This window comes from Micropterus salmoides, unplaced genomic scaffold (assembly GCF_014851395.1).
Source record: "Micropterus salmoides isolate LMB-PRFRI ecotype aquatic unplaced genomic scaffold, ASM1485139v1 Ms_hic_scaffold_21, whole genome shotgun sequence".
NCBI lineage: Eukaryota > Metazoa > Chordata > Actinopteri > Centrarchiformes > Centrarchidae > Micropterus > Micropterus salmoides.
In genome coordinates, this window is record NW_024041262.1 from 19685129 (window position 1) to 19709235 (window position 24107).

The window sequence follows — 24107 nt, forward strand, 5'->3', positions numbered from 1 at the left end:
TAAGACTACAGCCACCACTATGGAGTAAACTCTGGTTACAATTTGTGAATAGTAGTTTGTGGACGGTGGTGATCAGTTTGTTGTCCTCCATCAGGTGTCACCAAACTTGGGGTGAAAAAGTTCCAAGTGAAAATTGGGTTGGACAACCAGGTCAGCATCTCCATGTTCAAGAAACTGCATTCCAAGAGGTGATAATATATATATATACAAAATAAACATAATCCTATTGTGTGCCTGATGGGGCCCAAAATATGGTTTAGGCGTTTTGTAAGTGAATCTAAACATCATCCTCGTGTCTGTTGCAGGTGTCGGTGTGTAAGGTGTTCAAAGAGGTGACCCTCGAGATGACTGTGGACGAGGCTGTTCGGACAAGGCTGCTGGACGAGAGGCGGACATGAAGGAGAGAGACTACAGACTGACCTGCAGCAAAAGACAGGAACTGGTTTAACAGTGAACTGCCGTGCTGAGCTGCACTCACACGTAGTTAAAGACTTCCAGCTGTGAAGGAGACCATTCTGCACACAAATGAGGGAAATCTGAGACGCCAAGCTGAAAACTAATGTGTGGTTTCACTTTCACACCTTCACAGCATTGGACTGCTATCTGTAATACCAGAGTAATTGTGCATTTTATACCTACAGAGGTGCAGTTTTGATGATCTGGTTCTGTGCAAATATTTAATCTTAAAATATCAGTATTCTACTTCAACAGCTACATTTCAGAGGCAAATGTTGTACCTTAATGTTAATATATGCATCTGACAGGTGGAGTTACTAGTTACACTGCATGCGTATGTGTATACCTGATCATCACAACTCCAAGTCACTCCGAAACCATGGGCATTACTCTGCTACTATAACAGCCTTCTCTCTTCTTTGAAGGCTTTCTGCAAGATGTTGGAACCTGGCTGCAGGAACCTGTTCCCATTCAGCCACAAGAGTATTAATGTGGTTGGTCACTGATGTTTGGTGATAATGCCCGGCTCACAGTCAGCGCTCAGGTGCATCCGGAAGGTGTAGGATGGGGTCAGGGCTCTGTGCAAGCCGGTTACTGTTGAAACAGGATCTTTCCCAAACTGTTGCCACGAAAGTGGAAGCGCACTGATGTCTAAAATATAATTTTATGCCGTACCATTGAGACTTGCCTTAACTGAAAGGGACCCAACTAAACTAAAAAAAAAACCATCCATATATTTCTGGCCATATAGTGTATTTTATTGGACAGTAACACACGCATAAAATACCATCACCATGACAATATACATTTACCAGAACTGTAACATGATAACATGAGAAATTACAAACTTATTTCTATTGTGGTCCTCGTTGTAGTCTGACAAAGATGGCAAGGTAAGCCACGGATGACTAAAGGTATCCTGTACACTCAACCCTTACAAAATACAACCAAAAGACCGAACACATCCTAATACAAATAATATAATACATGTACATACAATTAAAATACACTGTAAGACTTAATAAAATCTTAGTCTAATTAGTAATAGTATATCTGTATATTGCAGATCCACATTTTAAACTTGCATAACAACTGTGTGTTTCCTTCTTTCTTTCTGGTACTTTCTGGTGCCTCTTCTACTTCCTCCTTAAAAGTTCACAAGGTCCCATTAAATTGGCCTTTTCACCTCAGACAGTATTAATAGGGAATATATTAGATGTATCCTTGTATACATCTAAGAGGCCAAGTACCTGCACTATGTCCAGACAACTGCTTTTCTCTGAAGTATTTATAGTGGTCTTTCGTGCTGACAGACATGAGAAGACGGTGCGTTAAAGGCAAGACGATGAACGGTGGAAACAATCTGTGGTTTTTATATCTGGTATTTTCTGGAAATGGTTCATTCTTTTTTGGTTTGGCGAAAGGCAAGTTTGTGTCTCTTTAAATTTGATTAAATAAACTAATTCTGACTTTTTGTTTCATGTTCCTCCTAATTGCCACATTAGTCTGCTGCATTTATCATAATTTTCTCATTTAGGACCGGAAGGCTGGTGGTTAAAATTAAATGCCAAATGCAGGAGCTTTGTCATTTTGGGTCGTATTTCAGAAAATGACCCCAAATGTGAAATGGAGTCACATAATTCCACTTGTTTTATCCTCTAAAAGCTCAGTGTGCTATTTGCTCCTATTCCAACCAAGTAATTTGTGTTTTTGGGATCAACAGACATATTTATTTTGGGCATGTACTTTTGTTTTGCTAAGGTCCAGTTTTTTTACATTCTAGTTTAATAACATCACTCAAAATGAGGCAGTGATGTAATGTTTGTTCGCTGCTTTTGTCCAGACTAAAGTATCTCAACAACTATTGAGTGAATTCCATGTAATTTTGTGAAGACTTTTCACAGTGATCAGACACCATGAGATTGATATTTTGTTTTTTAGTAAAGCGCCTTGACATCTATTAGATTGGACACTTTCCAGCGCCAGCATCGGGTCAAAATTGTAGTTTGTCCTGTACAGATATCTGCAAAAGTAATGACATTCCCTCATAGGCCTAAATTGGTGTTCGTGTTTAGTGCTTAGCAAATGCTAACAAGCTAATCTAACATGGTGAACATGATGAACATAATACCTGCAAATCAATAGTTACAGTTGCATTGACATTGTGAGCGTGCTGATGTTAGCACGCTCACAATGCTGTAGACTACCATTATTATAAAAGGAACGATAACCAAGCTCATTATTATTTGCTAGATTGATATACAGTAAATGTATTTCAGTTGAAGAACCTCTAACTTCATTATGTCCCCTCCACCTCTGACACAAAAACTTAGATATTGTCTATAATTTAAATTTCAGGGGATTTATATGTCTTAGTTCTCTAACCATTTAGAAGACACTTTTATAATGCAAAATCCTGAAAAATCTTTTTATCACTTCAGGAAAACATGAATCAGCTCTTACAGCAATTACCTACAAATCTGTTTATGACTTCATGTGTTGCGGTTACCCAGACATCAATGGGCCAGCTAGGAGGCTTAACATGTCATCACATTAACTTCCCTCCACTAGTGGACACATTATAAATACATATTAGACTAAGGTTTCATGAGGCTAATGGTGACTGTTGTTGCTGCCTTTCACAGACTGCCCTCTCTGTCATGTTAGTCTCTGTACTCATTCACATTAACGTCTGAGGTATTGACTTTGTAAGTCAAAGTGATGATCAGGAAATAGCTATCATCCAGCATGCAGTTAGATCTGTGTTTGTACTGTGAAGCTTAGCTTATATTCAGCTGTGTCATGGTTAGATTCTTAGTCTTGTTTGCTCATTTAATCAGATTTTTCCATATTTAAATAATATTGTCTACTTTCAGGATGCATTTAACTTAGAGAAAGATATTTTTTCTGATGTTCTCTCAAAATCAGGAGAATTTCCCAGTTGCTAAGTTGTATTCACCGCCACCTTCTTCTATTACAAAAACACAGACACAGTTCAAAAATGTCTTGCAGTGCATAGCCATTTATTGGTGCTGACAATGTTTGAGCATGGAGAAAGCTTTACAAGAACCACAGCAGCAAAGGCAGCTTTTTGCATGAAGACACCCTGACAAATGACAAGAAGATGCATTTCAGAAGTCACCAGTTAAAACTGAAAGAACAGTAAAATAATCTGCCAGTTGCCTTTTATTTCTATAGTTAACATAAGACATGACATGATTACAAGAAGAAAGGACCACTAGTTCAATATAACTTGATCCTTATTTATCAGATGATTTAGAGTTAAAAAGGACCATACCAATCGTTTTACAACTAATAAAACAAAAAAAAAACCATGTACACTTGTATTACAGCTAACGTTTTTGCTAATGTTTTCCTCCCTTCCATGCAGCCATTGCTTTCAATTGTCTGTGTAATCCATCCATAACAGTGAACATCAAGTCTGGATGTATTTGTGCTGAAGTTCCATTATTTGTGTGGTAATGACGTTTAAGTGGATATTAAGAGTCTGTATCTTGTTACAGTAAATTCACTTTAACACATATTCTTGCAGACTTGATGTGTACTGTGATGGCGAGCTTCAAGTTACTTTTCAGACTGTACGGAAATTAATGGAAACCAATAAGTGTAGGAAAGTAGGTCTAGCGTATAGCTAACACATGGAAAACTATCAGTATGGTCCTTTTAATACAGTTTAATACATTGGAGCCTGACTAATACAGGATTTTAGAGGCCAGAATAAATATCAATATTTGAGTTTATAAAAATCTGATGATGATTAATCGGCTGTTTTTTTTACTGAAAAGATTAGTCAATGATTCAGTTAGTTAATTGACTGAAAAATAAATCGGCAAATATATTCTTGTAAATGGATAATATTACAGTACTGCACTGAGCTGGACAAACTACGTAATGACAACGCTGTTTCTAAATGACTTCAAACGTATCTTTGGCATTTCTTGTTAGTCGTTAGCCAGCAGACACACCTGATACCATTATATATGTGATAAGATAATGTGTGTGTGTGTGTGTGTGTGTGTGTGTGTGTGTGTGTGTGTATTTGCTGTGAGATTTAGCTGGTGACTGTAAGACTATAAAGAAAAGAGGAGGCCACAGATGAGCCAGTTCTGCATTTGCGCAGCCTTCACTGCACATGCTCAGACTGCCACATCTAACACTGGCTGATGCACGACTCTGACTGGCAGCAAACATGTGATTCGACACTCCAGTGCAGCACTGACATGGCCACTTGACATTTCACTTAACATCTCTCAAATACAACCCACGTTCCACACGATGCACAAGAACACAAACCAGCTCTGGGTGGTGGTCAAAGTGCAGAACACGGACGGCATTTAAGACGATGAGTTTTTTTAAAAACAGGCTGTACAAAGAAGGGTACAAGAGCGACAACAATTCCATAGGAATTTAAGATGATTTTAACACATCTGTCCACCCCCCTTTATCTATCTGTACAGACTCTTCACCTCCCAGCACCTCAAACAGGGTGAGGGGATGCAGGGTTGTCCATCTTAATGAGATTCATGATTTCAGCATATTAAAAAAAGCCAGGATTCACAGGTGGAAGTGGAAAACCTGCAGCTCTGGAAGTTGATGACAGCAGATGATAGTTTAGTTCTTAGACGCTTGCGTAGATTCAAGAAACTCTTTCGCTGCAGAGGACAGATTTTGCACCAGCTGTCTAACCACACCCTCCTGCTCTTTGGCCCAGGATAGGCTGTCGTCCACGGCGACATTGACCGGCACACACACGGCTTCCTTCCGCAGGTCGGTCAGCCGGCATGCAGCGGCGACTCCGGCCAATCCCAGTAGCAGCAGGAGGAGGAGCTTGAACATCAGGCCAACAAGAGAACGCCGAGGTTTAGGAGCCGATTCCACAACAAGCTTTTTATCTGTTGAGATGAAGCGAGAGAGGGTGACATTAGAACAAAACAAACTCTTAAAAAACTATACCTGGGTTTTGATTCTAGGTTTAATTTTTTAACAACATGGCTCATGAAAGAGATGCTTTTTTAGCAAATGGTCAAATGTTGAATATCCCCCCAGAATGCATCGAAAAGCATCAGTCCTGATTTTGTTACGTTAACATTTCAACTACTACTCTACTTTAGTATTAAAAAACTACAGACTTGTATGTCTTTACTTTTATTTTGCATGTTTGTACATTTATTTATAATATTTTATTTCAGCAACCGCTGGTACTTAAGACTTTCGGTTCCAGTAATGTGCAAAATCTCTCATTTTGATACAGAGGCGCTGTTTTGTGAATTCAAACTTATATCATTCATCATCTTTGTTTACTATTAAAAAAGAAACATCTTAAACATTGGTAACTTCCCAATAACAGTGTTGAATGTTGGTGACATGGAAGGAGAAATAACTGTACTAGTTTTGTACCCTTTTTATTTTTATTTAATGTAACAAATACATGCAATCCATGTTAATTTTACATGGAGCTTTTAGGAAAGGCCTTTTTGTATAAACTTCAAACTACCTATCTCCCCTGCACAGGCTTTTGTTTACTGTAAATTCATGTATATCTGAGGTTATTTAGGTAAAAGTGTGTTTGTATATTTTTGAATACGTGTGATCAGCTGTCATTGTTAAACTCAGCATTCATTCAGTCACAGCACGGCTGCTGCCTCAGTTCTTAGTGCCACAGCAATCTCTGGCCTCATGTTATCTAAAAATAGAGCACTGCTATCAGATTGGTTCTCTGTTTTGGCAGATACTCTGAGTCGAGGTATCAGGAGAGAAAACGTTAGATTAGTGCATCCCAAAACTGCACGACTACCATATTCATTTAACAAAACGAGCTGAAATCAACCTAAAATCTTACATGACTTAAACTATTGTTACCAAGGTTTGGTCGATGGCCAACACAATGCTTATAATCTGTAGGGCAAAAACTTTCTGCCTCACATAAATGAATAAGATTTTACTTTCAGGGCTGGTCGTCATTCCTCATAATCAGTGGAGCGATTAGAAAACTAGCTAATAACATCACTTTTCAGAGGCAGCTCCTCATAAACATGCTAACAACTTGTTAAAAATAAAACGTATACCACAAAAAATATAACTGTGGCGTGCTTGAGCTGTAATTGTAGCTGTACTGTAATATGTAGTACTCTGAAGTCAGCTGTAATTGGCTATCTGGAAGTTGGGGCGTGGTCACTGCAGAGGCGCATTGGACAAGTAAAGACGCTTTAATCCCACCTGCTGCCTGTCCATTCTTTTTCTTCTTCTCCTCATTCTTCTTCTTCTGTTGCTCCCGTGCAGCCACGGCCGCCATCTGAGCGTTATACTCTTTCCTCCTCTTCTCCTTCTCCTCCGCCTTCTCCCGTTTACGAGCCTCCTTCTCTCTGGCCTCCCGCTCCCTCTGCTTCACCTCCTTCTTCCTCTCCAGCTCTGGGTGAAGATGCAGTCAGACAGACGGATCACAAGACGGACCACTATCACAGTCGTTCATAACAGGACATTAATAAAACTGTATTATCTGGTTTCCTGCAATAAACAAAAAGCACTTAGTCCTCAGAAGATAAAACTCCTGAGACAAGAAAAGCTCAATCATCATTATCTTGGCCACAGATAAAACTAGCTCCACCTCGACCTGCTACAATAGTGTAAAGCTGCTTACATGTTAATGCAACTAAGTATTAATCTAATAATGTCATATATAACAGTTTATCAGTCACAGTCTGTGGAACTAGTACTTGTGGAAGTACTTGACAAGAACTTTTTAAATTTTTAAATATACTGTGCTGTTTAAATGCAGGACTTTAACTTGTTGTGGAGTACTTTCACATTGATATATTGGTACTTTTACCAAAGTACTTCTTCCAGCACTAGTGAATGGCACTGTGTTACACACTTTGATCAACAGGGCAGGTTTGATGAGATACAGGAGTTTCTGCTGTCATTTGTTTTTATTTAAATCCAAAACTTTCTGATCAAAGTGTTTAGTTCTTGACAGTCTTCTACACTCTGTGCCACATACACATTTTGGTCTGTGCTGTACCCAAAAAGTATTACAGATGCAAAATGCAGTTGATCAACTCCATCCACAGACGTCTCCTGAAAAACACATTTCCCACCTTTTTCCCTCAAAAGCGTTTCTCTCGTACGCGATCAACCTCATCCTGAATAGCTCTCATGTGCTCCAGAACCTGGAAGAAAATGACCTTTAGCTTTAGATACTGTAGACTGCTTTACTGATCTCTTCTCAATCATTCTTATCCATCTATTTCTCTCTCCCTTTCACCTTGGAGGCACACTGTTTGCACTGTTTCTCATCCAGACAGTCTCCTGCTGCCTTGGCCAGGCCGGCCTCTAGCGGGTTATCCTTCAGATCCAACCACTTCAGACTCTGAAAACCGACACACACATAGACTGAGTAAAATAAATACTGCCAAGAGGTCAAAACACATCATCACACAAATCACAGATCATGTAAGTAAAGACATCATCTTTAACAACATTTGAGTACTAAAGTATATCAGCAGAGGTTGACACCATATAATAACCATATCATATAGGAATATATAGGAAAAGTTCAACATTTTGAGAAATATGATTATTCACTTTCTCACAGAGTTTGATCAGAGATTGATAACACTCATGTCTGTATGCTAAATATGAAGCTACAGCTAGCAGCTGGTTAGCTTAGCATAAAGACTGTAAATAGCTAGCCAAGCTCTTTGCAAAAGGTAAAAAAACACCCTCTAAAGCTCACAAATTAGTTTGTTAATTACCAGTTTGGTTATTGTATGGATTAAGCAAATGAGAGATGTGTTAATAGGTGAGCTTAGAGGAGTTCACCTTTGCACAGACCCAGGGTAGCTGTTTCCCCCTGAGTCCAGGCTTTATGTTAAGTTGAGCTATTTGGCTGCTGGTCTAGCTTTAAATGTAACCGACAGATCTGAGAGTACAATAAACAGAATTGTATTAAAGATTCCTTTTTATACTGCATCAAAAAATGTACAAAAATAAGCACCTAATAACTGGCCGGTGTCAGTCTTGATATTACACTCACTGATGTTGCAGCTTTATGTTAATAGTTCAGTACAAATGTAATATGAGCAAACAATGCTTGTGTCTGGAACTTACCCTGAGCTGAGAGAAGCTGACGGGCAGCACAGTCAGCTTGTTGTTGTACAGGTCCAGATGTTGAAGGTTGGCCAGGTTCCCCAGGTCATCTGGCAGACAGGTCAGCTGGTTTTTACTCAGATCCACTTTCACCAGGTGGGTCAGGTTGCAGAACTCTGGCTACATGAAAGAAACCAAGTGACAATGACAATGTCTGACCTGCAATGGAAATCTGCAGGTCAAATTTAAGGTTAGCAGGTTAAGCAGGAGGCAGCTCAACCTGTAATCCCAGAGTTTGAGAGGGACTGACTCCTCTATGACCAACTGTACACTTTTACTTATTTGTCTCACACATCACAAATTTACCTCAGAGGGGTTTAAAACTTAACCAATCTCAGTCTCCAAGGACAGACAAAATTCACATTAATCCTTCATTCATTTAGACAATCCCCTAAATTTAGTGTTATAAACTTTCATTATATGTAGTTTATTTATTTTAATCTAATTTCTAAAATCTTGTCTGATTTTTATTGCTTATTATTGTTTTTAATGTCATTCTCATGCTTTTCTTTGCCTGTCTAAAAGCACTATGACTTGCCTCTTGTGTGAAATGTGTTACTCAAATTAAGCTGCCTTACCTTTTAAATGAAGAACACGTTTGTTTTGCAATAATTGAGACTACTTTTGAGAAGATGAAAATTTGTGACTGCTTTATATTCAATATAATGAAAAGGCCAGGAAGACTTGACTTCAATTTAAAACTATCCCAGATTTCACTTTACAGGTACATTAAGAGGTTTGCGGGCGTGAAGTTGTTACATACCTTTAGTTGTCAAACTGATTACAATTTAAACACTTTAAAAATCCCTTAATAACTACTTAATTTAATACATTAATTTCTCTAAAAATCCACAATACAAAGCTTTAAGCTATAAAAGTTGAATGTAAAATGTTTTTAATTTAATTTTAATTTCTATTAAGTACATTTAAGGGCTCAAGTGGTTCCCAAATTATGGTCCCGAGATAAATATGAGACGTTATGAAATAATTATAAAGGTATAAGAAAGAAGAGGAGTCAATGTCCTATTTGTTTCCCGTATTTTGTCTGGATACTTTAATCTCTCCGTGCCTCTAAAGATACTTAAAACTAAATAATCTAAGTAATATCACTCTACACTCTCTAGGTATATCGTTATTATAAGGATATGGACACATTTTGGACCTAAAAGATCAGATGTGTGATCCTACAGCTCAAATTTGGCTTCGAGGTACAACTGAAAATTTAGCCCAATTTGTAGAGCATACCGATATATATTGTGTATCGAAATTCAGCCTAAAAATACCAGGATGTGATTTTTGGTCCATATCGCCCAACCCTGACACTCTCACACTGAAGCCATAACACATGGCTCCAGTTTAAGGAGTCACAAGCCAAAAAAAGCAGGGCTCTAAGGGCTAAATGGTGTGTTTAGTACAGTATGATTGTGTTTATACTTACAGGAAGAGAGATGATGTTGTTGCAGGACAAGTCCACAACAGTTGCTTTGGTAAATAAAGCCTGTTGGGATAGATTAATATCAGGCTTAACTGTCCATTCAACAAGCATTTTAACAAATAAAACAGCATGACAGCCTTGTGCTTAAAGTTACAGTGCAATGTTTAATCCGACTTCATGATCACACACAAACAGAGACACAGACACGTAAGGTTAACCTACCAGCTCTCTGACTGGCACCTCAGTGAGGTTACACAAGCTCAGGTCCGCTTCTTTCCCACTGATTTTATCCTTCAGGTTCAACACTTTGCTGTTTTTACTCATCCTGGGGCCTGTGAGAAAACACACCGTAGAGTTAATGTGGAAAATAAACACTGACACGAGGGGATTTCTAACCAATTTTAACAGTTTTTACTGCAGGTACTTTCGACTAGCAGCAGAGAGCAGGAAACCCCTCTAACATTAACGTTTTACGAGACCCGCTCACCTGTTATGAAAGCTGTGACAAAACTGTGTTCAAGTGCGACAAACGGAGGAAAGAAAATGAGTGGTCCAACTTCTAAATGTGAACAAAGTTAGAGGAAAAGCTCTGAAACGTTGGCGGGTCTGTCTTTTTGGCAGCACTGACTGCCACAATGAAAATCCACGTCACTGATTGAACGACAGCGCGGTGACGTTGAAGCAAACAGCGCCGCCTGCAGCCCAGGAGGACACACAACACACTACAAACATTAAATACACAGGACAACAAATAATTATAAACAAAAACTAATTTTACCAGTAGTATCATCAGATAGTATTGAATAATTACAAACATATTGATGCATTAAAAAATTGTTAGATTCAAATATTATAATTACATTAAACTTATTTAGCTGATGTTTTTATCCAAAGAATTTCAACCATATATAACTGCAAAAATCATGCCAGTACATCAAATATGCTAAACTGATTCATCGCATACTTTAAACAATAAGAGATAGATTTTCATCTAACCAGAAATGCAAAAAGCAGTAAAGTGCAGCATAATATAAATACCACTGATGGTATATATGCTAAGATATAGATAGATATGTGCAGTGGTTACAGTGGACACTGCAGGTATATGTATTGCATAGTGCAGTTGTGAGTAGGCCACAAATAATGCTACTAGTAGACATTATGCTGGAAGTATGATAAGAATACGGTGTCTACACTAGATCAGAAATAAGTACTATAGACATTAGTATAAATACGAATTCACTATAGATCAGATATGTTTAGTATAGACAGTAGTATAAATATGTATTGTATGTAGCTTTATGATATGTATGCAAGACTATTCTGAGTGAACAGACCTGAAATTAACAGGCATATAAGTAATCATTTGCAGAATCTGGAGAGATGCTGAGTCTCGTGTGGTGTGCACGCTGGCATCTTGGTCATGATATTTTCAACCTTCTTGTTTAATTGTAGTGCCATATTGACTTAATTGTCCAGGAATAGGTTTGGAGTCAGCGCCTGTCTTTTTTATGAATGTGGATTTAAAACTAATTGCACAAAGAAAATCAAATCTTTGTCCAAAATGCCTTTGTTGGACCATTTGCTCATAAACTAAAGTAACATTTCACCTGAAGATTTTAAAAGACTATACTCGAGTATTTGCAGTTCCACTTTCTTTCTTAATATAAAACTCGTATCTAACTTGTGTGTGAATGTTTTTTGTCTGTCCTGTATATGTTTATTCTTGTACACAGGTCTCTCCTGAAAAAGATGTCATGATCTCAATGATACTACCTGATAATATAATGGATTAAATATATAAATAAATTAATATCCACAGAAATCACAAGAATATTCAATATCCTGTATTAATCTTACCAACACATTTTTATATCTTGTACCAAATTTAAAAAAAATGACACAATATTTATGGACTTTGTCTGATGGACTAGAGGATGGAAACATTGTCAAAAAAGTGACTACATGTGATGGACATTGTGAAAACATTTTTTGTTTTCTTACTAATACAATATTTATCACCCGTTGACCAAGTTTCATGCCACTTTAATTCTCCATTTGGAATACCCAAACACCCCGAACACCCTGTAGTTTCTAAGAAAATCTTATTTGAAGCATCCGTGTGTAACTGGCAAATTAAATTTAGATTTTTTTTCAGGAGAAATAGCTTGTTGTATTTGTTGTTATTAATGTGTTTGATTATTGAGACAGACAATACAACAATCATTCCCACTTAAAGCAACAGCTGGTCATGTGTTAAAGTGTTAAATTAGGCAGATTAATCAGATAATCCCCACTTGTATGATTCCTCACTTCAAAACTACAAGAGTTGAGAGTATTCTGGGGGAATTAGGATTCATTTCATGTGGGTCTAATTAACATTGTTAAATTAACATTGGATCTTGTGACTTCTTAAGTGAAGTGAGTAGGTGGCTTCTCTTAGTGATGAACCCTCAGAGTATTTTCTGTAGTTCCCCTCAGCTCTGAGGAGCATTTTAGCATCCTTCAGCTCATTGGTTTGGTTTTCTGGACACAACCTTACTATTTTGGTTCCCTCACACACACATACGAAAAAATAGCGCGAATAGGTTTTGTTTTATTGTTTATTTCTGCATCACAAAGAGTCTGATACATGTTTTCAGATATCAGTACTGTTATTCCATTGTGAATACATAAAGAAGATTAATGCAGATAGATATATGAACAACCTGTTACGTTAGCACCTTGGCTCAACAGATGGCAATATTGGTTTGTAGGTCGTTCTTTGGTTTAGACTGAAATATTTCAACATCTACTGGATAGATTGGCACAAAAGCTTGTACACCTAATTACGGTTCCCAAGAATGAATCCTACAGACTTTAGTGATCCTCTGAACACATGTAAGCATGCTAAGACGCTAATCTGAAATGGTGAGCATTGTAAACTTTATATCTACTAAACATTGACATGTTAGTATTGTTATTGTGAGCATGTCATCATGATAACGTTGGTATTTATGAATTTGCTTGAATAGCATGCTCATTTTATATATTTGGAAAATAATATCCGTTACTGCATACTTAAGATATATATTTATCTAGAACAAGGTGCAATCTTGCTAACATCTGCATGCATAATTAAACACTTGACATAGCACTTTCTCACATATTAGTGTACTAGAATATTACAATACAACATGTGTGATTGAAAATAGCAGATGTGTGTGATTGCATTACAGGACGGATTAAATATTTTCTGAACAGCCAACTACATCTTTCCTCATAAGCTTTTCTAGATCAGTAGAACAAGGTGGGAGTGTGTGTGTGTGGTCAGTGACTTAAGTTAATGACACCAAACTGGGGGCAGAGACTTTGTAATCACCAAAGCTTCACATCTGCATAACCTGAAGGGCCACATGACTTGTTGTCAATCATCAGAATAAATTTTCCCAGTAGGTTCATAGTGCTGATGTAGGACTGATCACCAAAAATGAACGCATTACAACTTCTGGGAACTGTAACTCAATCATTCAGTATGTTTCACTATTTAGCACAATTATTCTTCTGCATAAGTCCAACTGATACACATACAGAGTAAAAACAGACTCGCAGCTATGACATAGAAAATGAAAAAGGCTTTGTTGATTCTTTTAGTCACTCTGGCCCAGTAGCCGGGCTTCCCTTCTTCCTTCTTGCTGTTGAGAAGCACGATCAGTGTTTTCAACACTTCCCTTAGGTCATCTGAGAGCTTTTCAGAGTCATGGCACTCCTCTGTCAGTTTGCTGCTGCTACCCTGCAGAAGTAGTTTAATAAACTGTGGTTAAAAAATGTGATAATGCTAATCCAGCTGCTGCATTTGAAGTTCACATTTTTGTGTCAATTGTAATATGAAAGGTATCTGGCTCTAGATATCTAGATTTATTTTAAACCTCAGCCCCGATACAAGTTCTATGTTCTGCAGAATCTCATTACAATAGTGGAATCTACAAACGTAGAGGGTATTATCCCACCTATACAATGGCCACCTCCCAACAAAATACATATCTATTTATGTCTGTGGAAAGTATTCTAGCATATTTTTTTAACTGTGCATAGCGTGTGTGTGTGATGTGCCAGTCCTCAGCACAATTGGTAGCTTGGCTTGGTGTATACACGAAAGAAAGGGGATTGGAACTTACCAACTATGTGGACACTCATTAGCTATTGTAGGCTGTGAACAGGGCATGGAAGTTTCTACTGGTTCAACTGAGGTGTCATTCAAAAGGTCAACGTGTGGCAACTTTTTCTTGTTTACATGCTAAATACAGTTAGGCTAATATAAAACAAAGCAGCAGTCTGTGTGTATACATAATAATACGTTTTGTACTAAATATTTGACTGAACTGGATTGTCTGGACCTTTGCGAATGTAACAAGGCCATTTTTGTCGGAAGGTAATCTATCGGTGGACCACGTCTACATTTTACTCTTTGGTGTACCGGGGACCAATGTTCAATAAATATTTGATTTAATTCATTTGAATCATGAACAAATTAGCACCTCATTTTTCTATTCAGATATTTATTTTGTTGAGGAAACAGGACAGAAAAGGATTTAAATTGTATTTATTAAAAACAGATTTTATCTTAATAGTATTGAATGTTCTACCTCAGATTTGTGAAGTGATCCAATGTTTGGCATCAAGTATTTGTTCTGACCATAAAGAAAAGTTTAAAACCACAATTTAAAAACTTTAACTCAGGAGCAAAAATCAGCCTTTAAACTTGAAAGACATTGACATTTATCCTGATAAATACTGATATCGAGTCATGTGACATTTTTATCACGATAACATTTTTGGCCATATTGCCCAGCCCTATGTATCAGCCCCTTTTTTTCCACTTCAAGCAGTGATTATAGGTGGTTATATGTTTTATGAATTGTGTTTGGCAACATTTGTCAGGGTCTGTGATCAAGTTCAGTGATCAGTTTGACTTTTGTTTAGTGTACTATAATTTTTCTGAGAGAAAAATCAAGAGTGCAGAGTATATACATTAACCCAGTAACTCTGTCTCTAATCAGCCACCTATTTACTGGTTACTACTTTTAATTGTATATGTCATTCTGTATTTTAGTGCTGTTCATACTGTTCATACTATTATATTGTCATATTGTGTATACTGTATCATATCCACCTTCCTCAAGTACATAGCACCTGCACATAATACTTATTTATTCCAGCATCCTTTGCACCATGCTCCATCACACTGTGTATGTGTATATGTGTATATGTGTATATCAAATCCACCTCAGACATGTACATAATAATAATAATAATGATAATAATAATTTGCTCCTGCATCCTCGGCACTCTGCTCATTGCACTATTGTCTCAGTCTGTGTATATTGTTTTTTTGGTTTAGTGTGTGTATGTATATGTTCCGTATACTGTAGTTTGTATCTGATTATATTAATGTATGAGTAAGTGCATCATGAGAAATGTACGATCCAAAGCCAAATCCCTCGTATGTGTACACATACCTGGCAAATGAAGCTGATTCTGATTCTGATATTATCTCTAATATGAACTCAAGTTATTGCACACACATTATGCATCTGGAACCTTTTCTGTGTCTAAAATATTTTTGTTTGTTTGATTTTTAAACATGCTAACGTAATGAATACAATAGCCAGAATGAGTTTACGCATCCCAGTGGTTTTAAGGAATTTCATGCTAATTTTACTTTTTATTCTTACTAACTTTGTCTGTATTAGCTGTAGTGCTACATTATGATATGGTTTTAGCAAACAAGAGCTGACAGATGTATATCAAAGGAGGATGCATACAAATGTAACTCTTAACAGTTATTTCATTGTTTTCTGCAAAATGCTTTATTTGTAAATGCTGAAAAATGTCCATATTCAAGGTATCTTGACATTCTAACCTCTTTGGCCTCCGACAGCAGTTCAGATGGAGTTTCACCAGTAGACACATCACAGAGAGTCCATTTCTTCATCTCTGCCAAGATATATTTTACACAAAGATGATTGTAGAATATAAAATATATACAATTGTGTATAAAAAGAAAAAACAAGTGTGTCTGTGAGTATTCATATCATAAAGGTGAACACCATTATAGCAGTAAAAAAAAACAGTAGCAAACTGAACAACAAGGGGAGATTGAGTTGAGATCCAGAGTTTTGTAGAAATCTATGCTTAATCTCACCTGCATCATACTTGTGGAAGTTGGCTTTGCTCTGTTTGTTACAGTCCTCACTCAGGCTTTGGTCTTTATCGGCCTCGTCGTCTTGGGAGTCTTTCTCCATCAGATGCATTACCAAAATCGTCTCCAGGAGGCTGAGCAGCATCAAACCAAAAATTCCAATACAGTAGGTCGCTAAAGGGAGAAGGCAGCATCATTAATGTGGACAAATAACTGCACATGAAGTCAGGATGTGCTCTGTAAAGTTTTCTTTTACCTATAAGTGGAATCTTGTCTGATGAAGAAGGCAGAATTTCATTCAGAATAAGTTGTAACACAGTGACAGCAAGCAGAACAGTGACCTTGAAGCTGAGCTTCTCACCCCCGCTGTCTGAGATCAGGAAGGAGGCCAAGTCCAGACACAAGAAGAACAAGACGGGCAACATGAAGTTGGCGATGTAAAGGGCAGACCTCCTCCTGATGGAGATCTGTGAAGTTATGTTCAAGGGTCAGATAGTGGATTTATACATTTGACAAAGGCCAAACTGAAGCATCTACAGGTATTAGTAGGATATACTGTAGGTTGCAAAAACGAGGTAGTCTGTCCCAACCTGCCCATGTATACAGTGGTGCAAGAAGCACTCAAATTGTCTGCTCATTTGAAGTAGTAATGCAAGAGAAAGGGTGGAAATTCTACATTGTACAGGGATTGGTCCAGAGTGTGTGCTTTTTGCCAAATCTTAGTTATCTTAGTTTACACAGTCCGTGTGCCCACAACTTACCGCTTTGTGCTTGTTGTCACACTTATCATTTTGCGCCATAAAAATAGGGCCTCTTATGCTGAATCAGTAACATTTAAACTGCAAATAATTCAGTGACAGAACAATATTTCCTTCTGTAAAAGAAAATGTAAAGAATGGAAATGGAAACACTTCAGTATTTCTACTTACTTAAGACACATGATGTTTTCTCAGTAATACTTACTGTATAAATCATCACATCTTGTTTGAAGCCGAAAGTCTCGACAGTTTTGTTGGTGACTGTCATGTTGATGAACAGCCACTCGTACTGGGTCCGCATCAACTCACGAGACGACTCTGTGGCCTCAGAAGAGTTGAGATACTGAACAAGGTGTATTTCTTCAACTGAAGTGGTAGATAAAAAATAAAACTGAGGTTTTCTTGCAGATCAACAAGTGAGGAATGTATGGCATTAGATTTTCAAAGTTATGAAAGCACACGCATGCATTCCAACAGACACCAGAACACATAAACAACTTACAGAAACTTGTAACACAAGAGATTACGTGCTCACCAGAGTGTACGACAGACTTGAAGGAGATGTTGCAGCTCTGAATGTCAAAGGGGAATTTGTAAACGTGCATTCCACAGGTGCTGACCAGTACCTGGTCGTTCATAACTTCTACTTCACCTCGACTGTTAACAGTGAGATAAGGACTTGGAGGGGCCTTGTCCTTCTCTGTCCTGTACGAGAACAAACACACACGTTTGCTTTAATATGATTTTCACAAATGGTATTATCTATTTTACTTTAGAACATAACTTCATGTAAAATACACTGAAAGTATGCAATAAACTACAACGCATACCATATAACTGAAACATTTCTAATTCAATACTGGCTGGGGACATTTTGTTGGATGCCTTAAACCCCCACCCTTTTGCATTTTCTGAAAGCATCTGTACTTTCACTTTAAAACAAGTCAGAGCAGGAGAGTTTCTGTGCTAATGGACTGTGTGCGTGCAGTAATTAGCCCAATTAATCACTGTAACGATGTTGGTGGCACTTTACAACTCGGTACTAGTTGGGTAATTCTTAAATAAATAAATAATTAAATAAAACAAAGAGGTAATAATAAATTGCTGGCATTTATCATCAGAAAATCTTTTCTGAGTGAAAGGATATGTATTCGACTCCTTTGTTGTTAACGTTATCATCATATGACCAGAAACATCATAAAAGATGTTCTTCATTCTTCTCTAACATCTGTTTTCCCTGTCGGATATATCCTTCATTTAATCCCAAAAATACATTATGGACAGCATTTCTGAGTTGCTTCTGTCCAAAGAGCTTTACAACTGCCTCCCATTCACTCACACAACAATGGCAGCGTGCAAAAATGTTTGGCATTGGAAGCAATGTGGGGTTCTGTGTCTTGCTCAAGGAAGGCGGGGACTGAACCGACAACCCTGGAGTCAGGGGACAATCTGTTCTGATTCCTTGTATATATATATTTGAATACCAATTTCTTAATTTCTGTCTTAAATGTTTTTTGGGTGCACCATTTCCCCAAATATCTTAACAAAATTGTTTTCAAAGATAACAGGTATCTTTAGGCTGTCCGCTAGAATCTGTTCAAGGTCTTTGAACAATGTTTTGGCACAACAGGAGTTTTGGAGGATGGAGCCACTGGTTAACTTGACATTAGTTTAATCTTGATTGGCTTTGATAGGTCAAATACAATACCTACAGGATATATGCAATAAATATGATTGTGAATAACAGTAAGATGATGCTCTATACACCTGTATGTGCATTTGTGAGTGTAAGGGAATACTTGTACATACATTCAAACTTACATTTCTTCAATAGTTAGATCTGGCTTCCACAATAATTCAGTAGGAAGAGAAAATTTCCTAATACCACAGAAGTCTGCAGGATCCCAAGCAATGTAGTCGCTCTTCCACCACTACAGAGGCAAACAGGAGGGGGAGGGGGGTGTTTAAACAAAAGAAATTTGAGTTTCCCAACAGAGTGAGAGGTGGGAATGCAATCAATCAAAAGGTGTTTTCTTTTTTTATAGAGAACTCACCATATTAATCCAAACGTAAGGAACCACTTGCTGTTCCTTCTCATTCTATGAGAAAAGAAATATTTATGAAAATCGTTAATACAAGTTACTACAAGTTCACAAACATCAAAGGTCATATGACAGAGTTTAGAATAGGCACACTAGAGTCAGATAATAAGAGTATACAAACAGCACCCTGTTTAAGTTTCTGGGTTTGTTAAGCCTGAGATGAGGGAAACTCTGGGTTTTCTGTTCCAGAAAGAGGGTTAACTTAAACTCTGGGTCATTTACCATGCATGGTAAGTGATCTGTTCACTGGTGGTTTTTCTTCAGCAAACTTTCTCTCTGTCTGCAGAGCCTGAGGTAGCTGTCGGACACATTTCCTCATTCATGCAGTTGGCATCAAAGCACATACGTAACACATTGATTTGCAGAAGTTTATGTCTTAAACTTAAACGGCTGTGGCTCAGGAGGTAGAGCGGGTTGGCAGTTAATCGGAAGGTCAGCAGTTCAATCCCTGCCTCCCCCTGGTTGCGTGTCGAAGTGTCCTTGGGCAAGATACTGAACCCTGAATTACCCCTGGCAGCTATTCCGCCAGTGTATGAGTGTGAATGTTAGTTTTCGTTTGAGCACTTAGGCTCAGTGTATGAATGTGTGTGACTGGTGAATGCAGATGTAATGTAGTGGTCGAAAAGACTAGAAAGGCGTTACATTTACAAAAAAACAGCAAAATCCCAATTAGTTATTAGTTCGTTACCCAAACAGGATTTTTAACATGATCACTTTTATGATCAATGTTTCATCAATGTAAGGACAGAGACAGGGATCGCTGGACATCGTGGATTCATCCTCAGCTCAGATTAAAGTCTATAGGCCTCACTGTCCTTTTTTATCTAACCTCGAATTACACAGCCCCAGAGGACAAGGTTAGCCGGCTAGCAAGCTAGCTAGCAACACAGAGTAACATATAGCATTAGCTTCTTAGCCTAAGACAACTTGGTCATGTTGCGCTAGGCAGGCGTGGTTTCAGCAACACGTCATCACAGCTCCACCTATAACCCACCTCTTCGCCCATTTTTGGTTATCCGGGAGTGACGCACTGCCAAGATGGTGACGGCTGGCTCCGCCAGATTGATTGGTCATACTGATGGGATATTCCTGTCATCATGTTGAAGATGATAATGACAACGATTGTGGTGCAGCTGAAATGACTAACTGGATGAAATGTAGTTTAAAAGGGAGTTTTGAATATTAGCTGCATGGTCTTAATGTGTTTTGACTTTCATTTAATACAAAATAAGCAAGATTTAATGATAAAATGATAAAAGATAAAATGAAAAATAGATGTCAAAAAATGTACACTATGACTTTATAATCACAGGTCCATAAGTAAAGTATGTCTTATCTGTTTGATCCAAATTTTCATCTTTAGTTATTGCCACCAGCATGTTGTCCCCGTCAGGTTACAGGTGACTAAATATATTTAAAAATCTAATCTAACATACAGAAGGATTCCAGCACTTTATCATCTTTTATCTAACTGACAATGTTTATATATTCTAAAAACTGGAATTTGGATTTGTGAAAAAAAAAACAATCAGCAAGATTAGAAACAATCAGGATAGTAGTATCTTCTATCGGGGAATATGAGGGCTTAGTACAAATATGATTGTGAAAAATATCAAATTAGTCATCAAATGCCAAATCTTTCACAGTCACTGCTATGGTTTACAATAAGAATAATAATAAAAAAAAAACAAGTACAAAAACAGTATGTGTGAATATTATTAAGGTGAATAAAGTACAATGAATAACAGTGCCATCTATCTGTTAGTGTTTGTAGGGGGAGAAAATTGTTTTTCAATAGATGTAGATAAGATAATAGTAGATAAGAAGAATTTTGCAACCAATTATAGGAAATTGTATGAAATATCAACATTTGTTTAATACTGGCAAAAGAAACATTTAGCAGAAACTGGCCACATGTTGATGTTGGCTTATAGCCTAGATTTCCAGTAAATCACTGAGATATCATGCTATTGTACAACTGAGAAGATACACTACTTGGCAGAGTGACTAATAATTGCAATTTATAATAACAAGTAATCACTTACCACATCTAGAATAGCATAGAGTAGGACATCCATGTGTACCACTGTGGGCTCTTTGTGGTTTTTAACAGGCCGGATCAAGGAGTGCAGATCTTTGTTTTCGGTAAAGTTCAAGTGCTTTAAAACATCGTGATAACTGCAGTTACGCTCAGAGGACAGTCCATCTACAGAGAAAATATAAATTAGAACAGAGCACCTATGTTTGAGACATGTTTTCTCAGTTACTTGTTATTTTCAAAAATAACTTTTGTAATAATTTTAGTTTCCTGTTTTAGCTTGTTTAGTTTGTATCAGTGGCTGTTTTTCAATCTGCGTTCTTGTCTGTACTGAGTTTTTTATGCGAGAATATAGTTGTTAAAACTCCAAATATGTGGTTGAATTCTCAAGACAGAGGTAATTTTAAAAAATGCTAGGACGTTTTCGTTTCGACTGCGGGCTCCCATTCCTGGGAGTTTGTACTCCTGAGCCAAACTTGCCAAGTCCGAACTTTAAAGTACAGAAGTCCGAACTTGGCGAACTCGGTATTGAGGAACAGCTTGTGTTTTCTCATTCTTTATATTTGTTCGTTGTTCGTTCTTGAAAGCACTTTGCATTACAATTACTTTTGTCCTAGCAAATATGGCTGAACAATTAATTGCATTAGCGATATTATCGCGATGTAATAAAACGAGATTTTCTAATCGCAAGAGCTGCGTGCACTCTGGTCACATGACACCCAAGAGGAAAGCAGTCGGACGAAGTTGATGCTTCGTCTGCACGTTACGCTGTTGCTTGCCTTCTTGTTGTACAAAGGCCTTAAGCTTGACAGAAGCTGACACTACAGAAACTTGATGATGTGGTGACGGTGGTGGTGGTGCTTGGAGAAATTGTTGGGCCATCGGCCGCTTTGATGGACGGGAAAAATGTACAACAGAAATACTGTACTGTAATGTGTAGTAAGGTAAGTGTATTGTGGCGATCGGCACCTGCGTCACACACAGCCACCAGTCAGCTCAGGAAATATCTGTAAAAAGGGATTTCAAACTAAACGCACCAGTCCGAAAGAGGCCCAGGCTGTCCTGAGTTACAGCCTGGTTACATGCTTACCAGCATCGAAGGCTGCGGGGGAACTCCAGTGTTGTTGGAGAATTACTAAGCTTGTCTATTAAACATGAGAGACTCGTTGGCCAACTTTAGGATTGAACTTCAAACTGAGTATTTTTTGTTTGCTTACTGGGATATAGAAAGATGGACTCGTAGGAGATTTGAACTGAGATAAGGACTCATTAATTGCTGGTTGAACTGTGGGTTTTGTATTGAACGTTTACTGTAGCCTATAATACACTGTGGTGAACTTAGTTTTCTTGTTGTCTGTAGGTAGGCCGATGATATTATATTATATTATTACCTAATTTCATCATAACACAGGTCTGACCCACAAGAAAGAACAATGTATTCTTCTTCTTCTGCTGTTTTTTGGTTGTTTTTTTCAATTATTGAGCTATATCTGATATGTTATTAAAGGAGTATATTTGAAAGTACACAGGATTTATTATTTTGTTTTTGTTTTTTAACAGGGTATCTGGGTACTTTCACTGGTATTGGTATCGACTAATAAATCTACTAAATTTCAGTTATTATAATTAGACCATAATAACCAAAGTTTCAAAAAAAAAAAGTGTTAGTATGGCAATAACAAAAAAATCGTTAAACGAGTGTGCCAGGTGTCTCTTTGGGTGGCACAGCCATGGCTGGACTGGGATAAGGATAATAATTCAAGCCAGGAATCTTAACGTAAGCCCAGGCCAATCCTTGTGAATTCAACGTGTATAAATGGTCTGCCATGTATACATTGTTGAAATTCATACATAAATACATATAATTACTGAGTGCTTTTGGCGTGTTTATTTACTCTACATACTTTCCTCAGAGCTCTGATTGAAGTTCTGTTGATCATCATGTAGCTCCGGTGGCTCTGTATTATTGGAGTTACTTCCACCTGACAGAAAAGGGTATACAGATCTTTATTTTCAACATGTTTTCCTTGCACACACATCTCCCGCTTTCCTACACAAAATGATTAAGCGTTGGCAACATTTGTTAGTTGATTATTAGTTAGTTATTTGACTCCATCCCAGGCCACTCTGCCCAAACAAACTACCAGACTAACCATATTTGTTGCTGTAACGGGCACCAAACTAAGTTTAGATTTGGCTACTATGTTCATCTGGCAAGAACTTTTTACACATTAGATAATACAAACATCTGGGACTGACCAACAATCTGAGTTTTCAAAGTATGCTATGGTTACGGGTGCACCCGTCGGAATGTACAGCAATCATAGCAAATACAAACGTCCAAGGCTAGACCCAAGAAAAATTAATATGTACTTTTAAAAAGAGAATGATATATATAGAGTTTGCTCAAATATTCAAATGATTATTTTAAAAATCATGTGATTTCCTGTAAAATGAGAGTCCTGCCATATCGTGTGAGCAGCTAAGCACTCTTGTTTTAGTATGTTTTTTCAATCATAAATAATATATAATATTGATTCAAGTCAATCCAGCTCACAAATATCTGTAGTAATATGCTGTGGTTTGTGGTCACACATACTCGACCAGCTCTACTCGACCACTAAAAGGATTTTAAATGTGGGCACTTTTACAGGACACTAAGTCTAAATAGTCTCTTCATTTGAGAACAATCTGCTAAATATCACCAAATGCACACTGATAAAATCATGAGCAGCAGCACTCAGAACTATTTCTGAAATATTGATTCATTTGCAGTAAAGGTAAGCTTAATACAATTTAAAAAAGTTAAAAACATAAAACAGTAAAATGTAAACTGGCAACTGAGCATATAAGCTAATAAAATAAAAAAATAAAAACAAATGTCTCACTCTAGTTGACAGATAGTGTTATTCTTTCCAGGTTTTGAGACATCCATCTCTGAGATTTCTGTCTCTCACAAAATAGTGCAGGT

General features: G+C 37.5%; 2 protein-coding genes across 2 annotated transcripts; both read right to left on the reverse strand.

The window, feature by feature from the left end:
* Positions 1-3458: 3458 nt before the first annotated feature.
* Positions 3459-10705, reverse strand: LOC119916139 (leucine-rich repeat-containing protein 59-like). The gene is given in 9 exon segments (XM_038736038.1): positions 3459-5369; positions 6694-6885; positions 7572-7586; positions 7589-7643; positions 7739-7843; positions 8584-8742; positions 10061-10120; positions 10280-10389; positions 10545-10705. Coding segments are annotated over 8 exon segments (969 nt in total). The 5' UTR covers positions 10382-10389; positions 10545-10705; the 3' UTR covers positions 3459-5088.
* Positions 10706-13538: 2833 nt separating this feature from the next.
* Positions 13539-23292, reverse strand: LOC119916241 (5-hydroxytryptamine receptor 3A-like). Its single transcript, XM_038736180.1, has 10 exons — positions 23268-23292; positions 21144-21319; positions 19051-19095; positions 18818-18927; positions 17532-17701; positions 17202-17362; positions 16495-16705; positions 16242-16412; positions 15960-16033; positions 13539-13829 (listed from the first exon to the last, which is right to left on the reverse strand). The coding sequence occupies exons 1-10, from the start codon at positions 23290-23292 to the stop codon at positions 13593-13595; spliced, it is 1380 nt and encodes a 459-aa protein (XP_038592108.1). The 3' UTR covers positions 13539-13592.
* Positions 23293-24107: the final 815 nt, after the last annotated feature.